General features: G+C 43.8%; 1 protein-coding gene across 2 annotated transcripts in view; it reads right to left on the reverse strand.

Moving 5' to 3' along the window:
• STARD3NL (STARD3 N-terminal like) overlaps positions 1-24,677 on the reverse strand; it is a 48,348-nt gene that overhangs the window by 20,857 nt on the left and 2,814 nt on the right. For both annotated transcript variants that reach the window (XM_075921739.2, XM_075921738.2), the window contains exons 2-6: positions 13,380-13,677; positions 9,738-9,815; positions 6,341-6,418; positions 2,742-2,795; positions 2,538-2,655 (exon numbers count right to left, since the gene is read on the reverse strand). In XM_075921739.2, the coding sequence (XP_075777854.1) occupies positions 2,538-2,655; positions 2,742-2,795; positions 6,341-6,418; positions 9,738-9,815; positions 13,380-13,604 (553 nt within the window). In that variant the 5' untranslated portion in view covers positions 13,605-13,677. The remainder of the gene's footprint in view (positions 1-2,537; positions 2,656-2,741; positions 2,796-6,340; positions 6,419-9,737; positions 9,816-13,379; positions 13,678-24,677) is intronic.

Genomic DNA, 24,677 nt, shown 5'->3' on the forward strand with positions numbered 1-24,677 from the left:
CCTTTGAAGAGTAGCAACAGCCTTAGGTCTGTCGCTATACTTCAAAGGTGAAAGTGTTGTGTGGAGCCCAGAGTCAGCTGGAGACTTCCCAGCTGACCCCAGGCTCCGAGTGGCACTGCCGCTTTGAAAGGCTGCAAGGAGCCTGACGTCGGGCTCCCTGCGGTGTTTCAAAGCGGCAGCACTGCACAGAGCCTGGGGTTATCTGGGGAATCCCCAGCTGATCCTGGGCTCCCAGCAATGCTGCCACTTTCAAGTGCCACATGCAGACTGAGGACACTCCAGCTGGCTGCCCAGGCTGCACGCAGCTTTTCAAAGCAGTAGTACCACGTGGAGCCCGTGGTCTGGCCCCAGGCTTCAAGCAGTGCTTTGAAATACTCCCTCTTCTCCCCGCCCCTTTGCTGCCTCTATCTGATACAAGCAACAAGGGGGGGAAGCGATTGATCAACTATCCTGTGGACTATCTGATAAGCAATTGCTTATCAGCTAGTCGACTAGTCCTTCACATCCCTATCTTAACTTTCAGTATTCATTGTAAAAGATGTACTTAAACTAGACTGCTAAATAATAAAAGAAGCTTGACTTTGAATTCCCCAGGCTGTTTAGCTACTGCTGGGATCCTGTGTCATGATAAGTGAAAGAATAACAAAAACTGGCTAATTAGAAAGGTAGAAAAATATAACACGTTTTTATTTAGTGTTTTGGGTTTTTTTAAATAAACAAACCGCTCTAATTATCTTTTTGTTGGGAAGGGATATTGAGTTGGTAAAAAAAGATTTGGCGCTTCAATGTGCTAGATTAACTGAAACATCTTATAGTGAAGAGACAGTGACTTCTACTATTGATGCCACTATCAAGATTGACCTTAGAGGCAAGCATTCACTTATGGTCACTTGTTTCAGACCAGATTTAAAACATTGTATAAATATGAAAAGGTTCACTGTACTATTACAGGTCTGAATCTTCTAGTTGTTGAAAAAAAACTTTTTTTTTTTTGTAGAAACACATGCATTCCCCCCCCCCCCCCCCCCCCCCAAGATCCTGCCCAATTAGTGGTATCTCTTACCAAAAAAAAAAAAAAAAAAAAAAAAAAAAAACCACAATGAATGTGAATCTCTCTACCAGTCCTCACCTTCAAGCTCCTCGATTGCCCCTCACTTGTCTCTTCTTGAAGGAACACTTTGCTGCTCTGGTACCATACTATGGCAGATACAGTAGCTGTATTTTCTGCTTTACCCATCCTTTCTACTAGTGGCACCTAGTCTCTTTGTGAACTGAGTCTCCATTCAAGAGAAGGAGCCAGCAGTTGAACTTCCCACTTCACCCCAGTCATCCACTTAGAATTTTTACTTGCCCTACCTAGAGGTGATTAAAAGATGAAGAGATACATAAAATAAGCCATTTTGGGGTTAATGGCAAGCTGCCAATATGGCTCTCCTGTAAGTGTAATTTTGGCATTCCTGATGGATAAAACAGTCTTCCTTCTATACACAAATTCTTCTTCCTTTTTAGGGTAGTAGGGAAAAAAAAGGATAAGATATGCAGTATTGTTACAGCAGTGTTGGGCCCCAGAATATTAGACACACAAGCTGGTTGAGGAAACATCTGTCATTGGACCAATAAAAGAAATTACACTTCACTGGGGTCCCCTTTAAGCAAAGGGCAGCAGCTCTTGTGGTCATGGCCAGAGGAGCTGCGTGGGAGCCTGGGCGAGAGAGCGGCAGGGCAGATACCAGGATCTATACCAGTGAGGCCAAGGACAGCAGGCGCCTACCACAGAAGCTAGGCAGTTGGGGGAAGGAAGAGGGCGAGGTGCGGAATCGGACACAGCTCAATGGGTGAGAGGGTGGGGGGCAGGAGTGGGGATGGGCGAGATACAGGGCTGGGCAGGCACATGTCTCTGGGCTCATGTCTCTGGGCAGCTGTGCACCCTAGATCCAGGTACTAGCTGTTTATGTTTGGGGGGCAGATAGCATGATCCTGGCATATATACTAGTGGCATATGAGAGGGCAGACTGCAAGGCTGGGATGAACTATAGGTTGTGGGGGGAGTAGGTGGTTAGCCAGGCCTATACAGGTACCAGCTGGGTGGGTGTGGTCCTGATGGCGACACAGGCAGTAGGACACGCAGCGTGTGTGTTAGGGGCAAGGGCCAGCAAGCTAGGTGGTTTTCAGGGTGGGTGGATGCAGGGTCATTATCCATTTTTTAGTATTTTTTTCTTGCATAACAATTATTACATTTTTATATATAAATAAAACAAAATTAAAATGTAATTTTGTTAGTAACCAGTTGGGTGCCACAGTGGCACACATTTAGACAAGTGCACAGGATGTCAATATTGGTGCAAAAGACAAAATTCACTTCACTCACAGATGGAAAATCTTAGAGGGAACACGGCATTTCACCTACTTTGTCTCAGATACATTAGTAGTTTTAGGAGTGAGATGAGGGGGGAGAAGAGTATTGTTTTATCATAAAAGATAAAAGGAAGTACAAAGTGAACAGCTATACTTCAGGTGACTTTAAAAAGTGAACTTACTGTTTTCTTCTTCTGCTTCTTGTGGTAATACTTTAAAATCTAGGAACCAGGTTTCTATCCAGGCAAGTATGAAGGATATAATGGGCAGCACATAGCCAAAAGCACCTTGGGAAAACAACTTGAAAAAACAAAAACACCACATTTTTCCTCATGGAAAACCATGATTTTTAAATAAATTAATTAAAATTTTATCTGAATGCATACCTTTGAGAGAATTACTTTTGCTAATAAAAAGGCACTGGTCACTGCTGTTGTGAACTGAAAAAAACAGCATTACAATAGTTAAAATTGTGCTTATAATTGTGGATTTACTTTCTTAGCACAATTCAGCAGTTTAAAGTCACAGCAATTTCATTAAAGTTTACCCGAAAACTAACAAGATCAGAGACTAAGACGACAAAGATGAGAGGATGCTGAAACTTCCAACTCAAATTAGATCATCCAGGGATATACGGAAGTAACCATGGTAATTTGGATCTCTCAAAATACAAGGGGTGCTCACTTGTTTCCACATAGAAATAACCTGGAAACTATGCAGATACTAAATTACTATAAATTGTGATTTAACTATGTATTGATAATACCTTTTTTGGTAAAGCCTCTTCCATTAAATGATAAACCTACTTCGGAAAAAAAAATAGCTAGCAGTCCAAATACCAGCCCACCTACCCTGCTATTCATTTTGCGAGCCATTATGGAGAATCAAAACACTCAGATAAGATAAACATCCTAGAAAAATGCCTCAAATGGTAGGAATAGTGAAGTTCTCATTGGGAGGATGGAGAGGGGGGCAGTTTGCTAAGTGTAATATTTAATACATTTGTGAATGAAATTTGTCATCATGAAACCCAGGGGCTAATAGTAGTGACCTAGGCATACTGTGAACAGATGCTATGCATCCTTCCCCATATTGGTCTGCTAATGCACAGTGGTCCGACATCTCTCCAATATGCAACACATTGTGATTCTCTTCTGATGAGGAAGAAGAGAAATGTAAAATGGGAGATTTTCTAAGAAGTGAATCTCAGGTCTCTTTTTGTATCTCCTCTAATGCTTACCACTTGTGATAGATTTGGATTGTTCTCATAGCCCCTTGTCTAAAGACAGAATATGCAATATAGAAGTCAAATCACCTAAAAATGCTCTTCCTGATAAATACTCTAATCCCCTCTAATTCAGTAGCAATTTCTATTAGATGTACTCCTGTGGCAAGATGGCAACATTCTTTTACTGAATCAAGAGATTCAGAGTCAGCCTATTGAGAGGCATTGTATATTGCTCCCTTGAAAACATTCTACACAGAAATGCAAACACAACCCATGAAACAAATATAGCAATACAACATAGGAAAAAATGCTTTCTTGGACTGGCAATATAATGAGCTAACAGTGTATATTCCTTCATATTACAGCCTGAAGTAGTCACTGTAAACCACCATGTGAGTGGCATGAGTCAGAGCCATTAAATGTGTTAAATTCCTTCTCTTCTTCCTATCAGTTACAGAAATATGTGTTAATTAATTTTGCTCCAATCTACTCAAAAACATTTCCATTTTACAGGTGGCTTATGGGCAGCACTTTGAACCAGAATATAGAACAAGATAAACACAATGACATTTGCCTAAAATCTTAGGCAAGCAGAGCTAAGTACAATACATGAAGGAGTTTGAAGTGGTATGTAGTTGGAGGTCAACACCCTCATGTTGGTATCAGTATACTATTTTCTTTTCCCACAGTCCTCACAGAATAAAGCTGCTTAACCACTGGAAATTAATTAGATTCTTCAAACTCTGGTGTAAAGAAACCAAGTCAGATGGAACAAAAGGTTGTGAAGTGGCATTGCAATTATTGCAACATGTGCTAACCAGAACTTAGAGCAAGGGTGGGCAATAACTTTTGATTGGAGGTGGGCATTCCAAGAATCTGGAAAGCGTTCAAGAGCCACACTCTTCCATGATATTAATGGAGGAGATGCGGGGTCTGGGATGGAGGTTGGATGCAGAAAAGAACTTAGGGTAGGGGACTGAGGTGCAGGAGAGGATTCTGTCGTGGAGAAGAGGAGTAGGAGAGGGTGCAGACTCGGAAAGAGGGTTGTGATCTAGGACAGCAGTGAAGGGGTTTGAGTTGTGACCTAAGACAAGAGAAGATTGTGACCTGGGGCTGGGGATTAGGGTGTAAGGTCTGGGAATAGGTATGGGTACAGGAGCAGGGGTGCAGAAGATCTGGGTTGTGACATGGGGCAGACATGCAGAGAGAGGGTGGATGCTAGATGCAGGCTCTGGCAAGAAGGTGCTTACCTTAGCCAGCTCCTGGCCAGAAGACCAGCAAGACCCACAGAGCAGGCTCCATGGCTGCCGCAGTCCCCCAAAATCACTCAAAGGAGCCAGGTGCAAGGCCCATATGTATCTTAGCACACTGCTGGGGAGGAGGGTGACATCCAGCCAATGGGAGCTACAAGATTGTGCTGGAGAGGAGGCAGCACACAAAGCCCCACACCCCAGAGGTGCGCAGAACTCAGAGATTTACATGGCCCCCATAGCCAGCCACTTTGAGTGACACGGGGGCAGGGTAGGCAGGAAGCCTGCCTGAGCCTCCTGCTTAGCCACAGGTCAGTGGTAGAGATGTTAAATATTGACTAATCGAATAGTCAATGCATTTTGCATCGATTAGTCGATTGGGCGCCTCTGCCTTTCAAGTCTAGCAACAGCCCAGGGGCGGTTGCTACACTTCAAAGGCGAAAGCACCATGTGGAGCCCGGGTTCCCAGCTGATCCCAGGATCCACGCAGCGCTGCTGCTTTGAAACGCCACATGCATACATCTTGGGGACACCCCAGCTGGTCCCAGCTGGACGCAGCGTTTCAAAGTGCCAGTGCCGTGTGGAGCCCATGGTCTGGCCTCAAGCTCCAAGCGGCACTGCCGCTTTGAAGTACCCCCTCCTCGTCGCCCTTCCCCCCCCCCCTTGCTGCCTCTTTTAGAAAAGAGAAGATTGAGGGGGGACATAATAGCAGTTTTCAGGTATCTAAAAGGGTGTCATAAGGAGGAGGGAGAAAACTTGTTCATCTTGGCCTCTGAGGATAGAACAAGAAGCAATGGGCTTAAACTGCAGCAAGGGAGGTTTAGGTTGGACATTAGGAAAAAGTTCCTAACTGTCAGGGTGGTCAAACACTGGAATAAATTGCCCAGGGAGGTTGTGGAATCCCCATCTCTGGAGATATTTAAGAGTAGGTTAGATAAATGTCTATCAGGGATGGTCTAGACAGTATTGGGTCCTGCCATGAGGGCAGGGGACTGGACTCGATGACCTCTCGAGGTCCCTTCTAGTCCTAGTATTCTATGATTCCTTCTGATGGAGACAGCAAGGGGTAGGAAGCAACTTGTCGACTAGCCTGTTGACTATCTGATAAGCATTTGCTTATCGGATTGCCAACTAGTCCTTCACATCCCTAGTCAGTGGCAGGATAGATCGGCAGTTTGGAAGGCAAGATGCAACCCTTGGGCCATATTTTGCCTGCCCCTGGCTTAGAGCATTATAAAAAAGGTGCAAGAAAAGGTGGTCTTTATATACCGGCACATTTTCACTTCAAAAAGGCATTTATAGTTTAAATACTTCCAAGAACAGAAAGTGCATAACAAATTTTCAAGACCAAGACTCATTTGTTTGGCATGCTACCTGTTGCCTATTGCTACATATTATATACGTCATATTACCTATTATATATAGATACTTCTCAACATACTAATGTTTGAAGGCATCTAAAATTGGACCCATTTCTAATTAACTGTTATGCTTGGCTATTACTCACAGCTATTGCCCACCAATGGCGCAGTCTGCACATTGCATATGCAAGTATTAAGACGTTAAATCGAAAGACTGCCAGTAGCTGTAGAGAAAAAAAAAACAATTGTTGGTTAATTCAGAATATATAAAAACCAGCAAGATTCTCAGTTGACAGAAAAATAACTGTTTGCTATGTAAATGAACAGATGCCACAAAGAGAAGAGTTGGTTATAAAGAAAAAGTTTTCAAGTTGGATTTGCTTATTAAACTGTACACTCAACATTCTGGCTATTCAGTCATAAAGCACTTCACTCACTGAGACTACTCACATGCCTAAAATTAAGCCTATGTATAAATGTTTGCAAGATGAGGGACTCCAAGCATGCACCTAAGATATACTCAGCTGAAGTAAACTGAGTCAGTGGGGCTCTGCATAGGTACATGGTACACTTGTGTATAGTTCAGAAACTGAAAATTTAAGCTTTTGAAACAGTTAATTTGTCAGATACCCAGGGCTCAACAAATAATACGATCTACTCGCTCGTGGCGAGTACATTGTAACCTGGAAGAGCCAGGTTCGGGCGATCTGCGCATGGCATGCGCAGAACGATCTGCGCATGCACAAATTGCCAGAAAGCACAGCTAGCGAGCAGGGGCTCGCCGCGGTTAGGCGAGCCCTGAAAATACCTAATGTGTTACAGCATAGGTTTATTTTAAATAGTTAACCTTAAAATGATGGGAGGGGAAAGTAATGTATTTATACAATGCTTTCTTAAAAGAAGGATTTAAAGGTCCTACTGAAATGAAGGTTGTACAATTACTCATGCACTATAGTCATTGTTAAGGCAGTGTCTGTCATGGAAGTGTGGAAATCAGATTCTGTGACTTCAACAACCTCCATGACTTCTGCAGGAGCCAGTGTGGTTGATCCCAGGGACAGCCCCACCAGCTACTGCTCTACTGGGCCCTGGCCAGTGAGAGTGAATGTAGTTAATTCCTGAGTAGCTGGTGCAGCTTGCTCCTGGTGTTCCCTCCCTCTCAGATGCAGAAATAGCTCTCCTCCAAGATTTAGTCTCAGGTGCTTTTAGCATAAGTCATGGGCTATAAATATTTCTTTATTGCCAGTGACCTGCCCGTGACTTTTTCTAAAAATACCCATGATTAAATTGTAACTTTATTCACTTCTCTTCAGGAAATGCCTGACATTTTTCATTTGTGTTTTAATTTTTTCTTTTTTGAAAATGTCTACTACTTAAAACTAATTTTTTGACAATCAATGTAAATAATGTAAAACACAGATTTATCCATATTTTACAGTAGAAAAGTTTGACAGAGGTTACTGAAACTGGACAAGGCCAAAGAATAAGTCAACAGCAGATATGTGATTAGAATTCTGAATTAGAGCTGCTACTCTTCCATTCCTGTACTCATTCCTTGATACTAGGGCTCTATCAAATTCCTGGTTCATTTTGATCAATTTCACAGCCATAGGTTTTTGTAAATTGGCCAATTTCTGCGAGAGGCAGAAATTTTAATTGTAAGCTCTAAGGGTACGTCTACACTAGCCCTCTAGATCGATCTAGGGAGGCTAATGAGGGTGACCGGAATTGCAAATCAAGCCCGGGATTTAAATATCCTGCACTTGATTTGCATATTCCCAGCCAGTCGCCATTTTAGAAATTGACTAGCCCGAATTAACTGCCCGCGTCTACACGTAGCAGTGAAACGGGATTCCGATTCAAAGCCCTAAGTCAAATTAGCTGGTAAACCTCATTGCAGGAGGAATACCAGCTAATTTGACTTAAGGCTTTGAATCGGAATCCCGTTTCACTGCTGCGTGTAGACGTGGGCAGTTACTTTGAGCTAGACAATTTCTAAAATGGCGACTGGCTGGGAATATGCAAATCAAGCACAGGATATTTAAATCCTGGGCTTGATTTGCAATTTCGGTTGCCCTCATTAGCCTACCTAGATTGATCTAGGGAGCTAGTGTAGACGTACCCCAAGTCATTTATGGATTTCAAAGTCTCCAATTAAGAGTTTTCCATTTCAAGTTGTATGTTTTTCTACATAAGCAGCTCTAACTATAGGCTGGATTTATTTGTAAATTAATAAAATGAACAAACAGATAGCTTTTTTAGCTTTATGAGATGGGAGATACAGTACTATAAGGGCATTGCTGAAGATAGCACAGTGGGAGACACCAGAAGGGACAACTCTTGTCTGCTGGAGCAGGTGAACAAAATTACCACCTCATCCAAAGTGATCTGAGGTAGGGAAGCTAAAATGTGCTTAAACATGTAAATGCTGAAAATTTCAGTGGTTATATGTTCACATGCCGGAGAAGTGAGGGGTAAGAGCCTTTCCCTTTCCTCCCCTCCATCCCAAGCTCTGCTACCTCAGGGGAGGGGGGGTGCTGTGTGTAACCATGAAGGTTAACTGATGAGCACAGGCTCATTGGTTAACTGTTTACACTATCACATTCCTAGTACAAGGCAGTACCAATGCAGAAATGCATGCAAAAATTTACACCAATTTCAAACGAGTAGTCTCAATGCACACAGAGGTGGAACAATTGGAATATGACAAACAGTATGTCAACAATCGCTCTCTCTAGGGTAGACCAGGACAAATGTTACCCAAGAGAAATGAAGGTTATGGGAAAGAAAAGGAGAAGAACCTACAAATCCTGCTGATCCAAAGAGAAGAAAAAGTATTTATTTGCATATGAATCTCTGTAGGGCTCTTGCAGTGAAGAGTTGCTTTCTTAGTCCCACAAGCTTTCATGGGTCAAAACCACTTCGTCAGATGCAACTCCATGCATCTGACAAAGTGGTTTTGAGCCACAAAAACATATGACCAAATAAATCTGTTAGTCTTTGAAGTTTCCACAGAACCCCTCGTTGTTTAAGGTTCCACAAAGCAGTAGTTTTGTTTTTGTTTCTAAAGAGAGAGGAAGATTTCTGTCACCCAATATGGAGGATGAATGAGCAATGGAGGTTATGCTCACCCTCCTCCTTGTTCCCGAACGTAAAGGGAATCAAACATGTCATTATGCCTATAGTCATCCATATTTAAAATAGACTCTATACATATTAAAATCTAAGTAAAAACTTCTATTTCAATTGAAATAGATAAATCTGCAACAAAACTGACATACATATCTCAGCTATTGTCCTGTGATCAATATCCCCCTCACTACTGGTGGGTCTATTTTTGGAATATTGGCCCAACCTAAGATTATCCATACTAATTTAAAGAGAGATATCATTTGGAGTATATGTTCTTCTAAGTTACAAGACAATGTAATCCTTGCACAAGAATCATATTATGGGATAACAACAGATAAATTTTCGCTGGATAATAAAAGCCAATTCTTGTATTAAGCATTTTTTAAATAAATGCTAAACCAAAACACTTACAAATATATCAAAATATGAAGAACGGTAGTCATACTGCAGGACCTCCTTCTCTAAAGTAGTCTCAATGCCTCCATTTACCTACAAACAAAACAAAGTCTTAGCATTTACAGTTTTAGAAAATGGGAAATTATTGAAGTCAGAAGAGTTGCCATTTTCAACTATACATATAATGGTTTCAAAGCATTTCTCTGCCTAACTGAAACAGCAAGCGTAGAGATCAGAGATGTGACTATCCTAGGAACAGCCTTAAGGGAATGGCATTGTTAAAAAAGTGTTTTCCAAAATGCATTTAGTATTTTCAGAAGTCTAATATGTCTAAGATTATCAATATTTTTAATGACTGCATGGCCTGCTGAGGCTGCAGTCCCGATTCTCATCCGGAGATAACAATGGAAAAAATGGTTGGGGAAGATGTAGTCAAGCCTATGTATTTTGCCCTCATTTCGTGGGCAGACATGCAAAGAATTTGGTTTCCTTACACTTGTAACAAATTACTTAAATCTATCAAAGTAGAAAGAGAAGACCACAAAAAGTTACCGGCTACATCTATGTTGGTACAAGGAGTTTTCTTTCAATCTTCCTACTCTCAAGGTGTATCTTTTTTCATTGAGACTATTTTCTCTACTATACTGACTATGCTATGGGAATGGAAACAAAAATTAATTTATAATGAAATTGAAAGTTGTGGCTTTAATATTAATTGCAGCAAAAAACAACTGCTTTTCAAACAAATAGTGGAACATCATCTTACATAAAAAAAAAATCACAGTCCTTCAAAACAACAAAATGCTTCACCATTTATCTTTCCCAGATTAGTGCAGTAATTTTACTTCAATAAATGGTTAACTCACCTACAGTAAGCTACAAGCATTTGGCTTTCTCACACAGTTCCTATTAGTACAGTTCATTCATAATCTAGCGTGGGCCTTTTCCACAGGTTTGGTTTCCCCTAGAGTTCTTTTCCCAGGAATGCTGAGATACAGCTCTAGATCTTCTTCTCTCTAGAGAACCATTCCTACATGTCTTACATTTATGTGGTAAATACAAGTGACTTGAAATACACTTTTCAAATGGAGTCACTACCTGGCAACAAAGTGGGGTTTTCAAACACATTTGTCCAATCTTTTACAGTTATACTACTCAAATATGTTAGCGGTTTCAAAACATACATTGGCAAAATGTGTATCCTAGGAGGTAGAAACAAGGGGAGCACTGCCTGCAAGATGTACAGCAGTTTGATATGTCATTGTATTTCTAAAATTAAACATACAACCTTGCAGAATTTACAAAGCAAAACAAATTCTTTATTTTGGCTACATCTCAAAACTGATCTTTAACGCTTGCATTCTGATTGGAAAGAAAAGCTCCTTTCTTCAGAAAAGAGTGATCGCATAACTACTGGAATTAAATTGGGATGTAATCAATTTTTAAAAATTATGTACCGTATATTCCGGCGTACAAGACGACCTCTGAAGTTAAAAAACATCCCCCAAAAATCGGGGGTCGTCTTGTATGCAGGATGCCCTGCCGCCGGAGCCCCTCCGCGGCTTTGAAAGCCTCGGGGGAAGCCGGCGGCGGGGCATCCCAGGCGCGCATGGGCTGCCCCCCCGCCGGAGCCCCTCCGCGGCTTTGAAAGCCTCGGGGGAAGCCAGCGGCGGGGCATCCCAGGCGCGCATGGGCTGCCCCCCCTCCGGAGCCCCTCCGCGCCGCCGCGGAGGGGCTCCGGAGGGGGGGCAGCCCATGCGCGCCTGGGATGCCCCGCCGCTGGCTTCCCCCGAGGCTTTCAAAGCCGCGGAGGGGCTCCGGCGGGGGGGCAGCCCATGCGCGCCTGGGATGCCCCCCCGCCGGCTTCCCCCGAGGCTTTCAAAGCCGCGGAGGGGCTCCGGCGGGGGGGGGGGGAAGCCCAGGCGCTCCTGGCGGCTTTGCTCCCGGTGCCTCTGGTCTGCTGGGGACCATCTCCAGCAGACCAGGGACACCGGGAGCAAAGGAGGCGGAGGGGCGCTGAGGTATAAGATGAAACCCTATCTTTTAATTAAAAAGATAGGGGGTCGTCTTATACGCCCAGTCGCCCTATATGCCGGAAAATACGGTAGCTACAATGTTGATGCACATGCAACAAGCACCCTGATCTCAATCTTTCTGTTCTTTTTAGATTTGCAACAAACCAAAGCCTCTTCTTGGTTGCAATAGAAATTCAACGCAATTCTATGGTTATTATGATGTTCACAGTGTAAATAAATTGGCAAGGATAAACATGGAACAATTAAGAGTGTATTCTAATACCAAGATTTGGAAAACCTGAAGCCTGTATGCCAGTGAGTTACATGTTTTAAGACCAAAACATCTCAGTATGGTTATCAGATCTGACCTCCCAATTGGCTTTTAGAGAGAAAAAAAGACTTTCGTGCCAGCAGGCCTGGCTAACGATAGCCATGTAACTTGCACATCTTAGATGCACAGTAACAGCTACCTCATTTAAGTATCATTAAATGCAGTATTTGTATTCTTTAAGTATTAAGTCTATTTTCACAAGATCGTTTACTGGAGCATTAAGTAAGGAGAACAGGGAATCTCTAGGAAACAGTGTTTTGTCATAAAATTAATTTCTTTAATAATTTTCTCCCAAAATAATCTAATCCGGGACACATACCACATGTGCAAGCATTTCTCCTTTCCCTGAAACACCTCCAACAGAGCATCTCTTTAGTCACAAAAATATGATGGATCTTAAATGGTTAAGTGTCATCTATAGAATAATTTACAAAAAATTACATAAATTGAAGATTATATATTCCTTCCCACAAAGACCTACTCATTTAGATTAATCTTTTCATGATGGTTGTTTTCATATTAACATCTTTTTTCAATTAAGACTGTATAATCTCTAAGAAGTTTAATCTTTTGTTCCAGCTTGCTCCTAGGTCAAATGCCTTTCAAAAACCTAGCTAATGGTCCAGATAGTGCCACCAGATAGGCAGGTTTCACAATAAAATATTTTATTCGGAAATACTGAAAACATGAGATCTTTATATTATTACATACCTCTTGGTAGGGTTTCAAATATAGGACATAGGAACAGTAGTTTCAATTAAGTAATCTCAAAACTTACCCACAAGAAACAATTAAAATATTTCTTAGAGTAAAGTTGACACAAGGAAAATCAAAACAACTTTGGTCACAAGCATCCTTCAATGGAGTCTCTCTCAAGAGATGAGTAATGCTGGAAAATATTGTTTTCACTGTGTCATATGGTAAAAACCCTAAACTTGTGCTAGGATGAAATTCATATTTACTGTCCATGTTTACAGATGCTTGAATCTTTTTTATTTTTTGCTCTATTAAGTACAGACACTTTCTTTGTTCTAGTTTGACATAGCTAATATAAAGCTTTGTCAGAAATCATCTAACAATACAAATATATATATAATAATGAATTGTAAAACACAGCAATTAAAAACAGAATTGCCACTTCTAAGCTAAATGGATCTCTTTCTTATACTGAGGTTAGACAGCAAGACATTTGTATAGCGCAACATGCAAAACTAGGCTGATAGTACATACTCTGAGTTGGAGTAGAATGGTGGCAATTGGCCACCTAATCTGAACAAATCTAAAAAAAAAAGCTCAAAAAACGAGACTCACATTTAACTCTATTATCCACAGCAAGGTTACGAATAAAAGGTCAAAGGTAACAAACAAACAGAAAGTCCTTCTGACATCTGATATGCCTTTCTTCTCTCTTCCTTCATAGGACTCAATCCTTGCCATCAGCTGGGCTGGGTTGATGGAATGGACATCCTGCAAGGAAGGGCAGGAGCCCCGACTGCTGTTCTGAGCATTTTCTGCATCATCTGGCAGCCGATTCATCCTGGCCGTGGTTAGAAAAGCCTTTTCTCAGCTTCACCATCACTAGCACCTTGATCCATATAGAAGGAGATGTCTTTAGAAAGAACAAATCCAAAATGTTAGACATAGCAAACTGACTGCTATTAAGAAAACTTCATCTAATCGTACTACAGTTTTTTTGTAATCCAACAATTGAATACTTTTGACAACTGCTTTTAACATGTTTTCTAAACCCACCTATAAATCCAAATTCTAAGCTTAGCTTTGCATCTGATAGATTGGATGGTCTTGGACAAATCCCTGGCTGTCTTGGATTGCAAAACTCTGGTTAACACCTCACCAGGAGGTTGTGTGAACTGGTTAGTTAATTCTTGCAGGATACTTCCAAGCTTTCATCTTTGTTTCATGGAATGATTATTTGATCTTCAAACACCATGTAACCTAAACCTTACTGCATAGAAGTACTCAGGCCCAGATCATCAAACATCAGATCATTTAGGGAAAGGAAATGAGGGATTTGCTGTCTGCAGACTGAGGTGTGTGGTTTACACAGAGCATTGTAGTGATATAACCAAAGATGTGGTAACAGGCTGATTTATTTAAAAAGGCCTAAATATCCACATTTCTACTGTTTTTTCTAAACGGATGCATCATCACACCTTAGTTAAACTAAAACAAAAGACAGAACTATGTAGCACTTTAAAGACTAACAAAGATGGTTTATTAGGTGATGAGCTTTCGTGGGCTAGACCCACTTCCTCAGATCAATATGTGGAAGAAAATAGGCACAACCATATATACCAAAGTGATACAATAAAAAAAAGAACACATGTGAAACTGACAAATCAAGTTTTAGAACAGAGTGGGGGTGAGGGGGGAAGGTAAGTTTCTGTGAGGTAATGACATAGGGGTGATAATAGGGGAAGTTTAAACTAGTACGAGCTTTGTGTTTAGATAAGCCCTAAGATAGCTGATGTTAAATCCTGGCCATCATTTACACCACGTTACATTACTAGTGTGGGTCTCTATGAAGCTATAATATAGAACACGTAATGGCAACATATAAAGGTCAGACACCTAAATCTGTTCACTGCATTTGTATATTATATTGCATTTGTATATTAAGTGATCTCAGATTTCTCAAAATGATTCATTTCTTCATATACGAAGCAGCTGCTGGGCTTTTTTTCCACCACTTGCTATTGCCAGAGATACTATTTTTCTTGAAAACTTCCTCAAAGACAGCTGACTAAGGCAGTCATATGCTTCAACAGATATGAAAAACATTAAATTTCTCCAACACAATTCACAAAAATGTGTTACGTTTATCCAAAAACTATTTCTGCAACTGAAAATGATACAGCTTCTGATATAAAATGGTTGTGGCTAATTTAAGCAATACAGGATGCTCCCATTATCTGCATAGCATAGAAGAACATATTTTATTCAATTCTACGGGCAATTCAGATAATCCAGAGGGCAGGAGCCACTCAGCAAGTGGGACAGTCTGCCTGGTAGCTGGGGGCTTCTCCTCTTTACCATCCTGGTCAGGGGTCTCTGCTCTGCCCCCTCCCAAAAGCAGGGCTGCAGTGGACTCAATCACTGTGTGCTGCTGCAGTGCCAGTAACACCTCTCCCACAGGAATCAGGTATCACCAGTCCTGTGACAGCACAGAGAGTCCTTAGCAATTCCACAGCTATGGGCTAGCTCATTCCCACAACAGCCCAGCTACCAAAGGCTTCCAGTGGTCTGGGTTCCCAGGCAGGAGCAATTCTGCAGCAGTGCCCCCCTCCCTGGCTACCAGGGGCTCCTTCTTCTAGCCTTGAATAGAGGTGGAATTCTCTGCTTTGTTATCCAAATCTCCACGTTATCCAAATCTCTTCCCTGTCCATCAGCCAGAGAAACAAGCCCTCTACAGAGGGAACAATGAAGGGACTTGGATAGTGTGGTGGTTTGGATAATAGGTTTTGATAATCAGGAGAATATGTACTGTATTCAGTGTATTTTTACAAATGACTACAATTATTCATGACCTTCTGTTTGCTGATGCCTGTGCATTGCTGGCTCATTCAGTGAAGGATGCATAGGAGCTTTTTGATCATTTTGTTACTTCTGCTCACCGATTTGGACTCACAGTGAGCCTCAAGAAGACAGAAGTTATGCCTCAGCCTGTCTGGAAAGAGCCCAGCACACCAGTGATTACTGCTGATGGTACAGTCCTTAAGGCTGTTGACAAGTTCTGCTACCTGGGAAGTGTACTGTCCTCTAGCATAAACATGGATCACGATGTATCTGCTTGACTAGCCAAAGCCAGCACTACCTTTGGAAAATTGACCATATGCCTATGGAATGACCATGGTATTAAACTCCATACCAAGATAGTAGTTTATTAGGCAGTTGTCCTGAATGTCCTGCTGTATGGCTTGGAGTTATGGGCAATATATCGTCACCATGTTTTGAAGCTTGATCAGTTCCATATGCATTGTCTGAGGAAGATTGCCCACATGAATTGTTGGAACCAAAATTTCTAATATGGAGGTTCTTAAGATGTGTTGTGTCACGGTCACGGAAGCAATGCTTATGAACAAACAGTTTCGCTGGATTGGTCATGTTATGAGCATGTGATGATACACAGATACCAAAGATGGTCTTCATGGCCAGCTTGCTCATGAAAAGCGCTTTATTGGTGGTCAGTATAAGCATTATAAAGACATCTTAAAGGCCAATATGAAGTCATGCGGCATATCTCCCAAGGATCTGGAAACTCACATTCAGGACAGATTGTCCTAGTGACAAACTACTGTACGGTCTCTTAATTGCTTTGAGAGTCAGCGTATCCAGACATTGCAGAAAAAGCACAGGATCCGAAAAGAACATACAGAGTCTGCAGCTGGCAGCTTTTTATGTGACATCTGTAATCGGCTCTGCCGATCAACAATTGGTTTAGTTGCTCACCAATGGTGTCATAGAAGATGAAATCTGTCGATCGACGGCTCAGTCCAAGACAAATCAAAGACTGATTTTTTTTTTTAAAAACAGGTTGCTCTCTATTAAATCATACATGGGTAAATAGAGTAACCCTCTCCCCCAAAACTGCAACACTTCTACCCCAGATAAGTTAAAACTGGGGATGTAATAGTATAGTCAATTAACGGATAAGTAAAAGCTTATAGGTTAATGCTACAGACTACATGCATTTCTCACCCACTCCCACCAGTAAATTGTTTAGCAGGCTGGCCAGCAGCCCAGCTCAGTCCTGGCTTACAATGGGTCCAGAACCTAACCCTATGTGGCTCTGCATTTAAAGTGTATTAGGAGTGGTCCCCAACCTTTTGGGGCTGCCGGGCGCCCAGCTGTGCATGTGCCGCGCACCCAGGGGTGGCACCATGTATGCGCCAGGCACCCAGGGCACAAGAATGGCTTGGGCCAGCCCTGGTCACTGGGCGGGGGCGCACATAAATGCCCCAGCGGGTGTCATGGTGCCTGCAGGCACCGCGCTGGGGACCCCTGCTGTAGAGGGAGGAAGACAGACTACTGTGCTGTTTTGAGGTTCCTTAGCAGAGAGAGCTCACAGAGCTACTCATGATTCCATTCCCGGCAGCTAGGAAGCTGTAGAACTCAGTGAGAACTCCAAGATGTGAGAAGGCAGAGCTGATCAATGCACAATACAGCACCATGGGATGCATACCCAAAGTGCATTGCTCACATTGTCAACGATGGTGCCCCCAACATGGACATGATCTGTCAACAAAAGGAATAAGTGTGAATACCCTCTGGCAATTCTTGGTTTTATGACTTTGGGGCGTCAACACAAGTTTTGTTGACAAGACATACCCTTAGTCTATTAAGGCTTATCCGGTGTGTTTGGGGCCTTTTTTTGTTTTGTTTTTTGGCTTAATAACATTCAGATTAAAGTAAGCTATCACTTGCAAACACTTAGATCCTTCTTTTTATAGTTAAGAAAGCCACTTTTGTTTATCATCAAATCCAATGTAAATAATTGTTATTAAAGGGAAGGGAGCAACAACCGTGCATCACTCTCATTGATAAAGAGAGCAAATCTCATGAACTTTCTCTGTGTAAACCTTTTACACAGTAAGACTGATCTGAGGTTTTGGGTAGGGATGTAAAAAGGTAAAAATTTTAGTTTCATATGCTGCAGGCTTTGCTGCCACCGGCCCCACTCCTGGAGGAAATGAAAGTAGCAACAAAACCACCTCCTTGGGAGCGTACAGCCATAGACTGTAACCTGCAGTGGGGAAACCAGGCCTGCCATGGATAGGGGCTGTTCCAGCTGGCTGGGGAAGCCTGTGCATGCAGTGGGCCCTGTTCGGCTGGAGCAGCCCCCTACACACCAGCCCAAGGGGGTAACTGCTTCAGTCCCTGCCAGTTAACCAGAACTGGTAAGCTTCACCCATGTAACAGTGAGTTTAAGCAGCAAGTTTATCTCTAGTTTTGTTCCCTTTTGAAGACTGTGTTCCTAAGTGCTATCCAGTCCCTAAACTGAGGTTCATTTACTAATCAAGTAGTTGATAACAATTCTATCGACTACTCGATTAGCCAGTAGGCAGCTGGCTCAGTCCCAGCTCGCACTGGTTCTAGGACTAAACCCCACGGTGGCTCTGCAATTTAAAAGGCAGTAGGAACCAGGCAGCCTGTACCTCCCCCCCGGTTCCTGCTGCGTTTTAAATTGCAGAGTCGCAGTGGGGTTTGGTCCTGGACCTAGCGCGAGCCAGAACTGAGCGAGGCTGCTTGCCCAGCCAGCAGCAGCCTCTGTCCACAAGGGATCCCAGTGGCGAGTTGGGACCCCCTGTGGACAGGGGCTGCTTCGTGGCAGCAGTCCCTGCAGACGGCACTGTGGAAACGGTGCTGGGGGAACTGGCTTGTAAGATGGCTCCTCCTTCCCTCCCCTTGCTACCTCTGATACAAAGGCAGCAAGGGCAGAGGGATGGAATGTGAGTAGTTGACTACTCCCTTACATCCTAGTCTGTTTTACTTTGCTGGGGGACTGTTATCCCAACTCTGTGCCTTTACTGGGAGAGAACAGAACTTCTGGCCCAGCAGGACAGGGTGGTGGTTGGTAGGGCGGACTCAGTGGCATAATCAGCACACCAGATGACTGCCATCAGGGGATTTCTGTGATTCAACCCATCAGAGAATCTGGAAATAGAAAGGAACCTAATCAGCAAGTTCTGCCCTTAAAGCGACTATGACAGTTAGTTTATACACCACAGCTCTCTTCATTAATTTTTCTGGAGATACTGAACTCTTATTAAAGGACCATTCATCACTTCCTGCACTCACTTCACCCACACGTAAGTGCAACTCTTTTGGTGCCATATTAAATGCCCTGACCAATTCCTACCACAATTAAATGTGCAAATTACAGAGTTTATAACTTCTTCAAACCCAACTGGGCAGGTTCATGAATTTTGACTTTCTAATCCTTCACATCTCAGCAGTTATTGAAAGCTAGGAAGTTTCACATTAAGAGCTGGAAGATAACAGCAGTATAAAGCTTAGCGTTCTATTGAGTGCATCAATGCCTCTATCTATAGAACAAGAATTCCCTTAATCCAGTGGTGGGAAACTGAAGGGGCTGAAGCATACAAAGTCTATAGGTTGCATCTCCCAAATCTGGGATTCTCCGGTCCAGCATGACCATGAATGTTCCTGAATGGGAGAGTCCCAGAGTGGAGGGCCAGAAGCTGGCAGTCTGGTGTAGCCCTCTGAGTCTGCTAGAAACGGTGCCGCAGCAACCTGGGTGGAGTGCAACTGGGGCTTGGACCACAGCAGCCCGAGAAGGGAAGCCTGGCTAGCTGCATCAGTGTAAGTGGTGGTGGAGAGCATAACTGGGGCTGCCCAATTATGAGCAGTGGCAGCATAATTGGGGCTGCCCACAGCCCAGCAACAGGGCCAGGGTTGCAGCTGCAGCAGCCCACCATAATCAGCATGGCCAAGGGCACGTACCGCCCGGCAGAAGGGCTGGGGCCACAGCAGCCCTATCAGGCAACATACTATTTGGCAACGGGGCTGGAACTGTGTGCTGCCTGGCCAGCAGCAGAGCCAAAACTAGCCAGCAGACACCCCTGTGGGGCCGAAGAAGCCAGCAGCAGGGAAGGATCTCCAGTTTTCCAGAAATTCTCCCACTGTCTGGCCAATTCCCTCACCCAGGACCAGTAAGGTCCTGTACTAGACTGGGCCTCCTAAGCTCTGGTGTGTGAGCAGTTAGGGGCCATGTCAATGAAGATTTGGGTTTTTTGCACCTCTCACATGTTTGGCCTGACTGATTTTGTTGAGAGTCAGTGGCCTCCGACTCAAAAAAGGTTCCCCATCCCTTACTCTAAACTATCATATCTCATCTCTATTCCAAATACCAACCTTGTAATAACCCTGTCATCTAATTCAGGATTGGACAAAAATACGACCTAGGAGCCAGATCCGGCCCACCGAGCCGCTGGATTCACGGGAATCCAGCGGCTCCCTGCTTGCTCCACCAGGCTCCACCAGGCTCCCTGCTTGCCCCATCACCGCTCTGCACTGGAAGCAACTCTCTGAATACAGGCAGTCCCCAAGTTACGCGGATCCGACTTACATCGGATCCGCAGTTACGAACGGGGTCCTCTCCCTGGTCTCCAGCAGACCAGGGAGAGGAAGCAAAGCGGCGGAACACGCGGGCAGCGGACAGCTTGAAACTTGTGAGTACTACCAGAGAACAATGTGTGAGAAAGAATCAGAAGGAACAATGTGCTGGCAAAGGCTCTGTGTTAAACTTCCACTAACAAAGTGAAGGATTAGACTAGACCAGAGTGAATGCTATGACTAATGAGAGTTCACCCTCACTTCAAACACTGCTTTACCTTTCTATTTGTCTACTGGCCCTCAAGAAATTCTAGAGGGCCAATTTGATCTTTTCAATGCACAAAAATGCACCAGATGCGCAATGCCTGAACAAATATAATGAAGAAAATATGACACCTGCTTTCAAGATTTCCTCTTCCAAAAAGTTGAATGTGGTATAGTAGCAATAAACTCTCTTATTCTGTGTCTCACCCACATGTTTCCAAGTTATGTTACTGTAATATGTTTGGTTACCAAAAGATACTCTTTAGTTATGAAAACAAGTTTTTGTTTAAATAGAAAAAAAAAAGACCTTTACAATCCTTCAACCCTTCTCCAAGAACACAGATTCTAGGGCAGCATTTCTTAATGCAGCCAGGACAGCCTGGGTAGTGATGGGGTGGAAGCATCAGCTCCTCCCTCCCTGTTGTTCCTTGATGTACAGTAAAACTCCAATAGTCCGGCATCCAATAGACCAGCACTCCTGATAGTTCAGCATCAAAATGGCAAGAGCCTAGTGAGTGAGCTTTGGCAAAAAATGAGTCACAAGGTAACAGCGGCAGCAGCTGAACTGAGCAAAAAGGGTAAAAAAGGCTCAAAAAACTAAAACAGTACAGTATACTGTATACAGTATGTACAATAAAACGGGTTAAGAACACTTTATATACAGTATATAATGTATACAGAATATATATATAACCATCTCATAGTACCTCCTGATAGTCCGGCATATCTGATAATCCGGCACCACCTAGGTCCCATAGGTTCCGGATTATCGGAAGTCTACTGTACCATGCTATTTCACTTCTGGAAATGGTGAGCATAGTGCTGCAGTAACAAGATGAGTTCTTGACCCACCCTGAGTGGGTGGGGAACTATGGGGGACTCACACTTCAGCTCTGAGGTCATTGAGTGGTAGGCTCCAGAGGCAGGACTTCGGGACCCTTACCATGGGGCTCATCTACCCTGGGCTCTGGCAACATGGGGCTTCAGGCTGTAGCCCCCAGCTCCATAATAGCAGGCACTGACCCACAGCTCTGGCTGCAGGCACCGATCCTTGGCTCTGATCACACACTGTGGCTCTTGGCCGCATAGCAGGAGATGCCAACCTCCACTTGAGCCATGCAACAGCATGGTTCACCACTTCTCCCCATTGCCTTGGCACCTGCTGCCCACACCCACCATCCAGGGCTTAATTTATCCAGAGGCTTGCTGAGAAAAGAGATAAAAAATACAAGTATCACTTCCCACAACATAACTGAGTTTTCAAAAAATAGTCTACATAAGTTACAATGAGTATGTGCCCACTAGTGATACACACTGTGTGTGTCAACAGAATACTGTTCTCTAGCGTCTTGCTTGCAATTCCAGTTCTTATGCCACAAGCATGTGAGAGGTAAAAAGATCATCTGAAAAAGAACGATCTGAGGTATTTTTCGCTTTTTGTTTACTAAAGGCTGGGATAAGTCCCTGTTATTTTTGGGGTGCTCAAGCATACCTTTGTGTATGTATGAGTGAAAGTGCACTCATAAAATTCACATAGGCAAAGAAGTTCCCAGGTTTAAATAGACATGAAAACTGTCTCACATATACATTAAAGAACAAGTTCTCATTGTATTCTGACCCTTTTCTGACAACAAAAATTATTATACAATCCCAGAAGGAGGGATTGAAACCTGAGCCCACACAAACCCAGGGCTTCTGAACCTGTTTAAAAGTGCAGCCTGCTAATAGTTGTATCCATAAGAGTATCTCTAGTCAACCCTCCTCTTTCCTGATTGGAACAATTCAATAAGCAGAGAGGCTGCTACATTCTGCTCTGCCTGAGAGTAGAACCTGCCCCATGCATAGCTCCTCAGAAACACCTCAAATTTCTGCCCCTCCATTCCAATAATGCTGCAATAGCAAGCGAGAGGGAGACATGTATGTGAGGAGGACACACTGACTGTACAGTACCAGTGATTTATACATTTTTGCTGGATGCCTGAACCAACCCACCAGGTAGGGGCATGTGAACACTCTTCTAGCTTCTCTTTGTTTTCCCATCAGAAGTAATTTTTCTGAGGGAAAGCAAAAAAAATCTTCAAGGGACATGAATTCCACACACGCTTCTCCAGGAGTAATGTTCAGTCAGCTAGTACTTTAGAAAATGCTAATCAATCAGCAAGAGTAAAAAAGAATTGCTTTCACAATTGATTAAATCTTGGCATCATTTCTGCTCCCCATCTTCAAAGTGAAAAGATCAAATAGAAATTTATGATGGAAAATGAAAGCAAATGTATATATATATAAATAAAATTGATAGCAACTTGAATGCTTAATGACCATCAATGCATAGATTACAGTGTACTAATCTATGCTTGTGGGTCGCTAATACAAATACTTTATTTTAAACTTTAATAAAGATTACCAACTGTCCATACTAAATTCAAACAATGTATTCACCTGAACATAAAGTAGAAAGTTGACTAAACACTGTTCCCGCCCCCCCTCCCCCAAAAAGTCATATAGACTTCCCCTTTCTTCAATTCACTGTTATACGTTTATTACAATTTATGTACAGTTCTGTAAATCTTCTTACATTAATGTTATTGTTAGGGATGTTAAATATTGGTTAACTGAACAGTCATAAATTCTTATTTGTTAGCCGACTATTCTATAGTCCCTGGGGGCAGGGGTAGGGCCAGCAACCAGTGTGCTCTGACCTCACTCCTGAAGACCCCTACCACTCTGTGCTGCTGCCACTATATCAGAGACAGCAGCCCTGGGTGCCAGGTAGGAGATAAATCTGTGAGGGGAGCCAGTTTAAAACCCAGCTCCCCTTGTGGACCTGTGCTGTCACCCTGTGCTGCTGCCTCTGATAAAGAGGCAGTAGCGCAGGGTGGCAGCAGCCTCTGTCTAGGGAACGGTCTGATTTCCCGGAACTGGAACTGAAATAGACTGCTGGCCAGACTGCTAAAAAATTTACTGGCAAGTATGTGTGTATGGGGGGGGGAGGGGGAAGAGAGGGGGAGGTGAGAAGAGATGCATGTAGTCTATAGCATTAACCTATAAGCTTTTGTTTATCAATTAATCGACTACACTTTTATAACCCTAGTTCTTGTATATTCTTTACATAATTCATTTCATCTTGAGAGAATGACAAGATTTTCATCTACTATAAGCTTCAGTAGTACAGGCAGTCCCCGACTTACGCGGATCCGACTTATGTCGGATCCGCACTTACGAACGGGGCTTTCTCGCCCCGGAGGTTGAGGTAGAGGATTGCTACCTGCGAGCTCCGGGGCGAGAAAGCCCCGTTCGTAAGCTGCTCCGGTGCCCCTGGTCTGCTGGAGACCGTCTCCAGCAGACCAGGGGCACCGGGCGGGTTCCCGCGCTTCTGAGGCTTTGCCAGAGCAAAGCCTCAGAAGCGCGGGAACCCGCCCGCTGCTGCCGCTTGGGTCCCGGTGCCTGTGGTCTGCTGGGGACGGTCCCCAGCAGACCACAGGCACCGGGACTGAAGCCGCAGCCGCGGGGGGGAGAGGTCCCGCGCCTCTGAGACTTTGCCAGAGCAAAGCCTCAGAGGCGCGGCACCCCGCTGCCGCTGCTGCTCTGCTCCCGTGTCCCTGGTCTGCTGGGGGGGGGGGGGGGGGCGCGGATAGTGTGCCCCCCTCCCCCAGCAGACCAGGCTTTTGTTTTGGACCCTGGAGCAGAGCAGCTGGGGCGCTGCGGATTGGTCCTGCAGCACCAGCTCTGGGCACTACTGGACCAACCCGGCAGCATCCCAGCTGCTCTGCCCCAGGTCCTGATTCAGCCGCTGCTGGTCAGTTTCAGCAGAGGCTGAATCAGGACGCCTGGGGCAGAGCAGCTGGGGTGCTGCTGGGTTGCTCCAGTAGCGCCGAGGGGTGCTACTGGAGCAACCCAACAGCACCCCAGTTGCTCTGCCCCAGGCGTCCCCAAGTCAGCCGCTGCTGAAACTGACCAGCGCTGACTACAGGAAGCCCGAGGCAGAGTTGCTCTGCCCCAGGCTTCCTGGAATCAACGCTCATCAGTTTCAGCAGCAGCTGACTTGGGAAAGCTTGGGGTTCTTAAGTTGAATCTGTATGTAAGTCAGAACTGGCGGTCAGTTTCAGCAGCGGCTGAATCTGGACGCCAGATCCGACTTACATACAGATTCAACTTAAGAACAAACCTACAGTCCCTATCTCGTACGTAACCCGGGGACTGCCTGTACTGCAAAACATCCATAAGAGTTTAGTTGAAATCTCATTAACT

This window comes from Pelodiscus sinensis, chromosome 2 (assembly GCF_052426305.1).
Source record: "Pelodiscus sinensis isolate ZL-2025 chromosome 2, ASM5242630v1, whole genome shotgun sequence".
Lineage (NCBI taxonomy): Eukaryota > Metazoa > Chordata > Testudines > Trionychidae > Pelodiscus > Pelodiscus sinensis.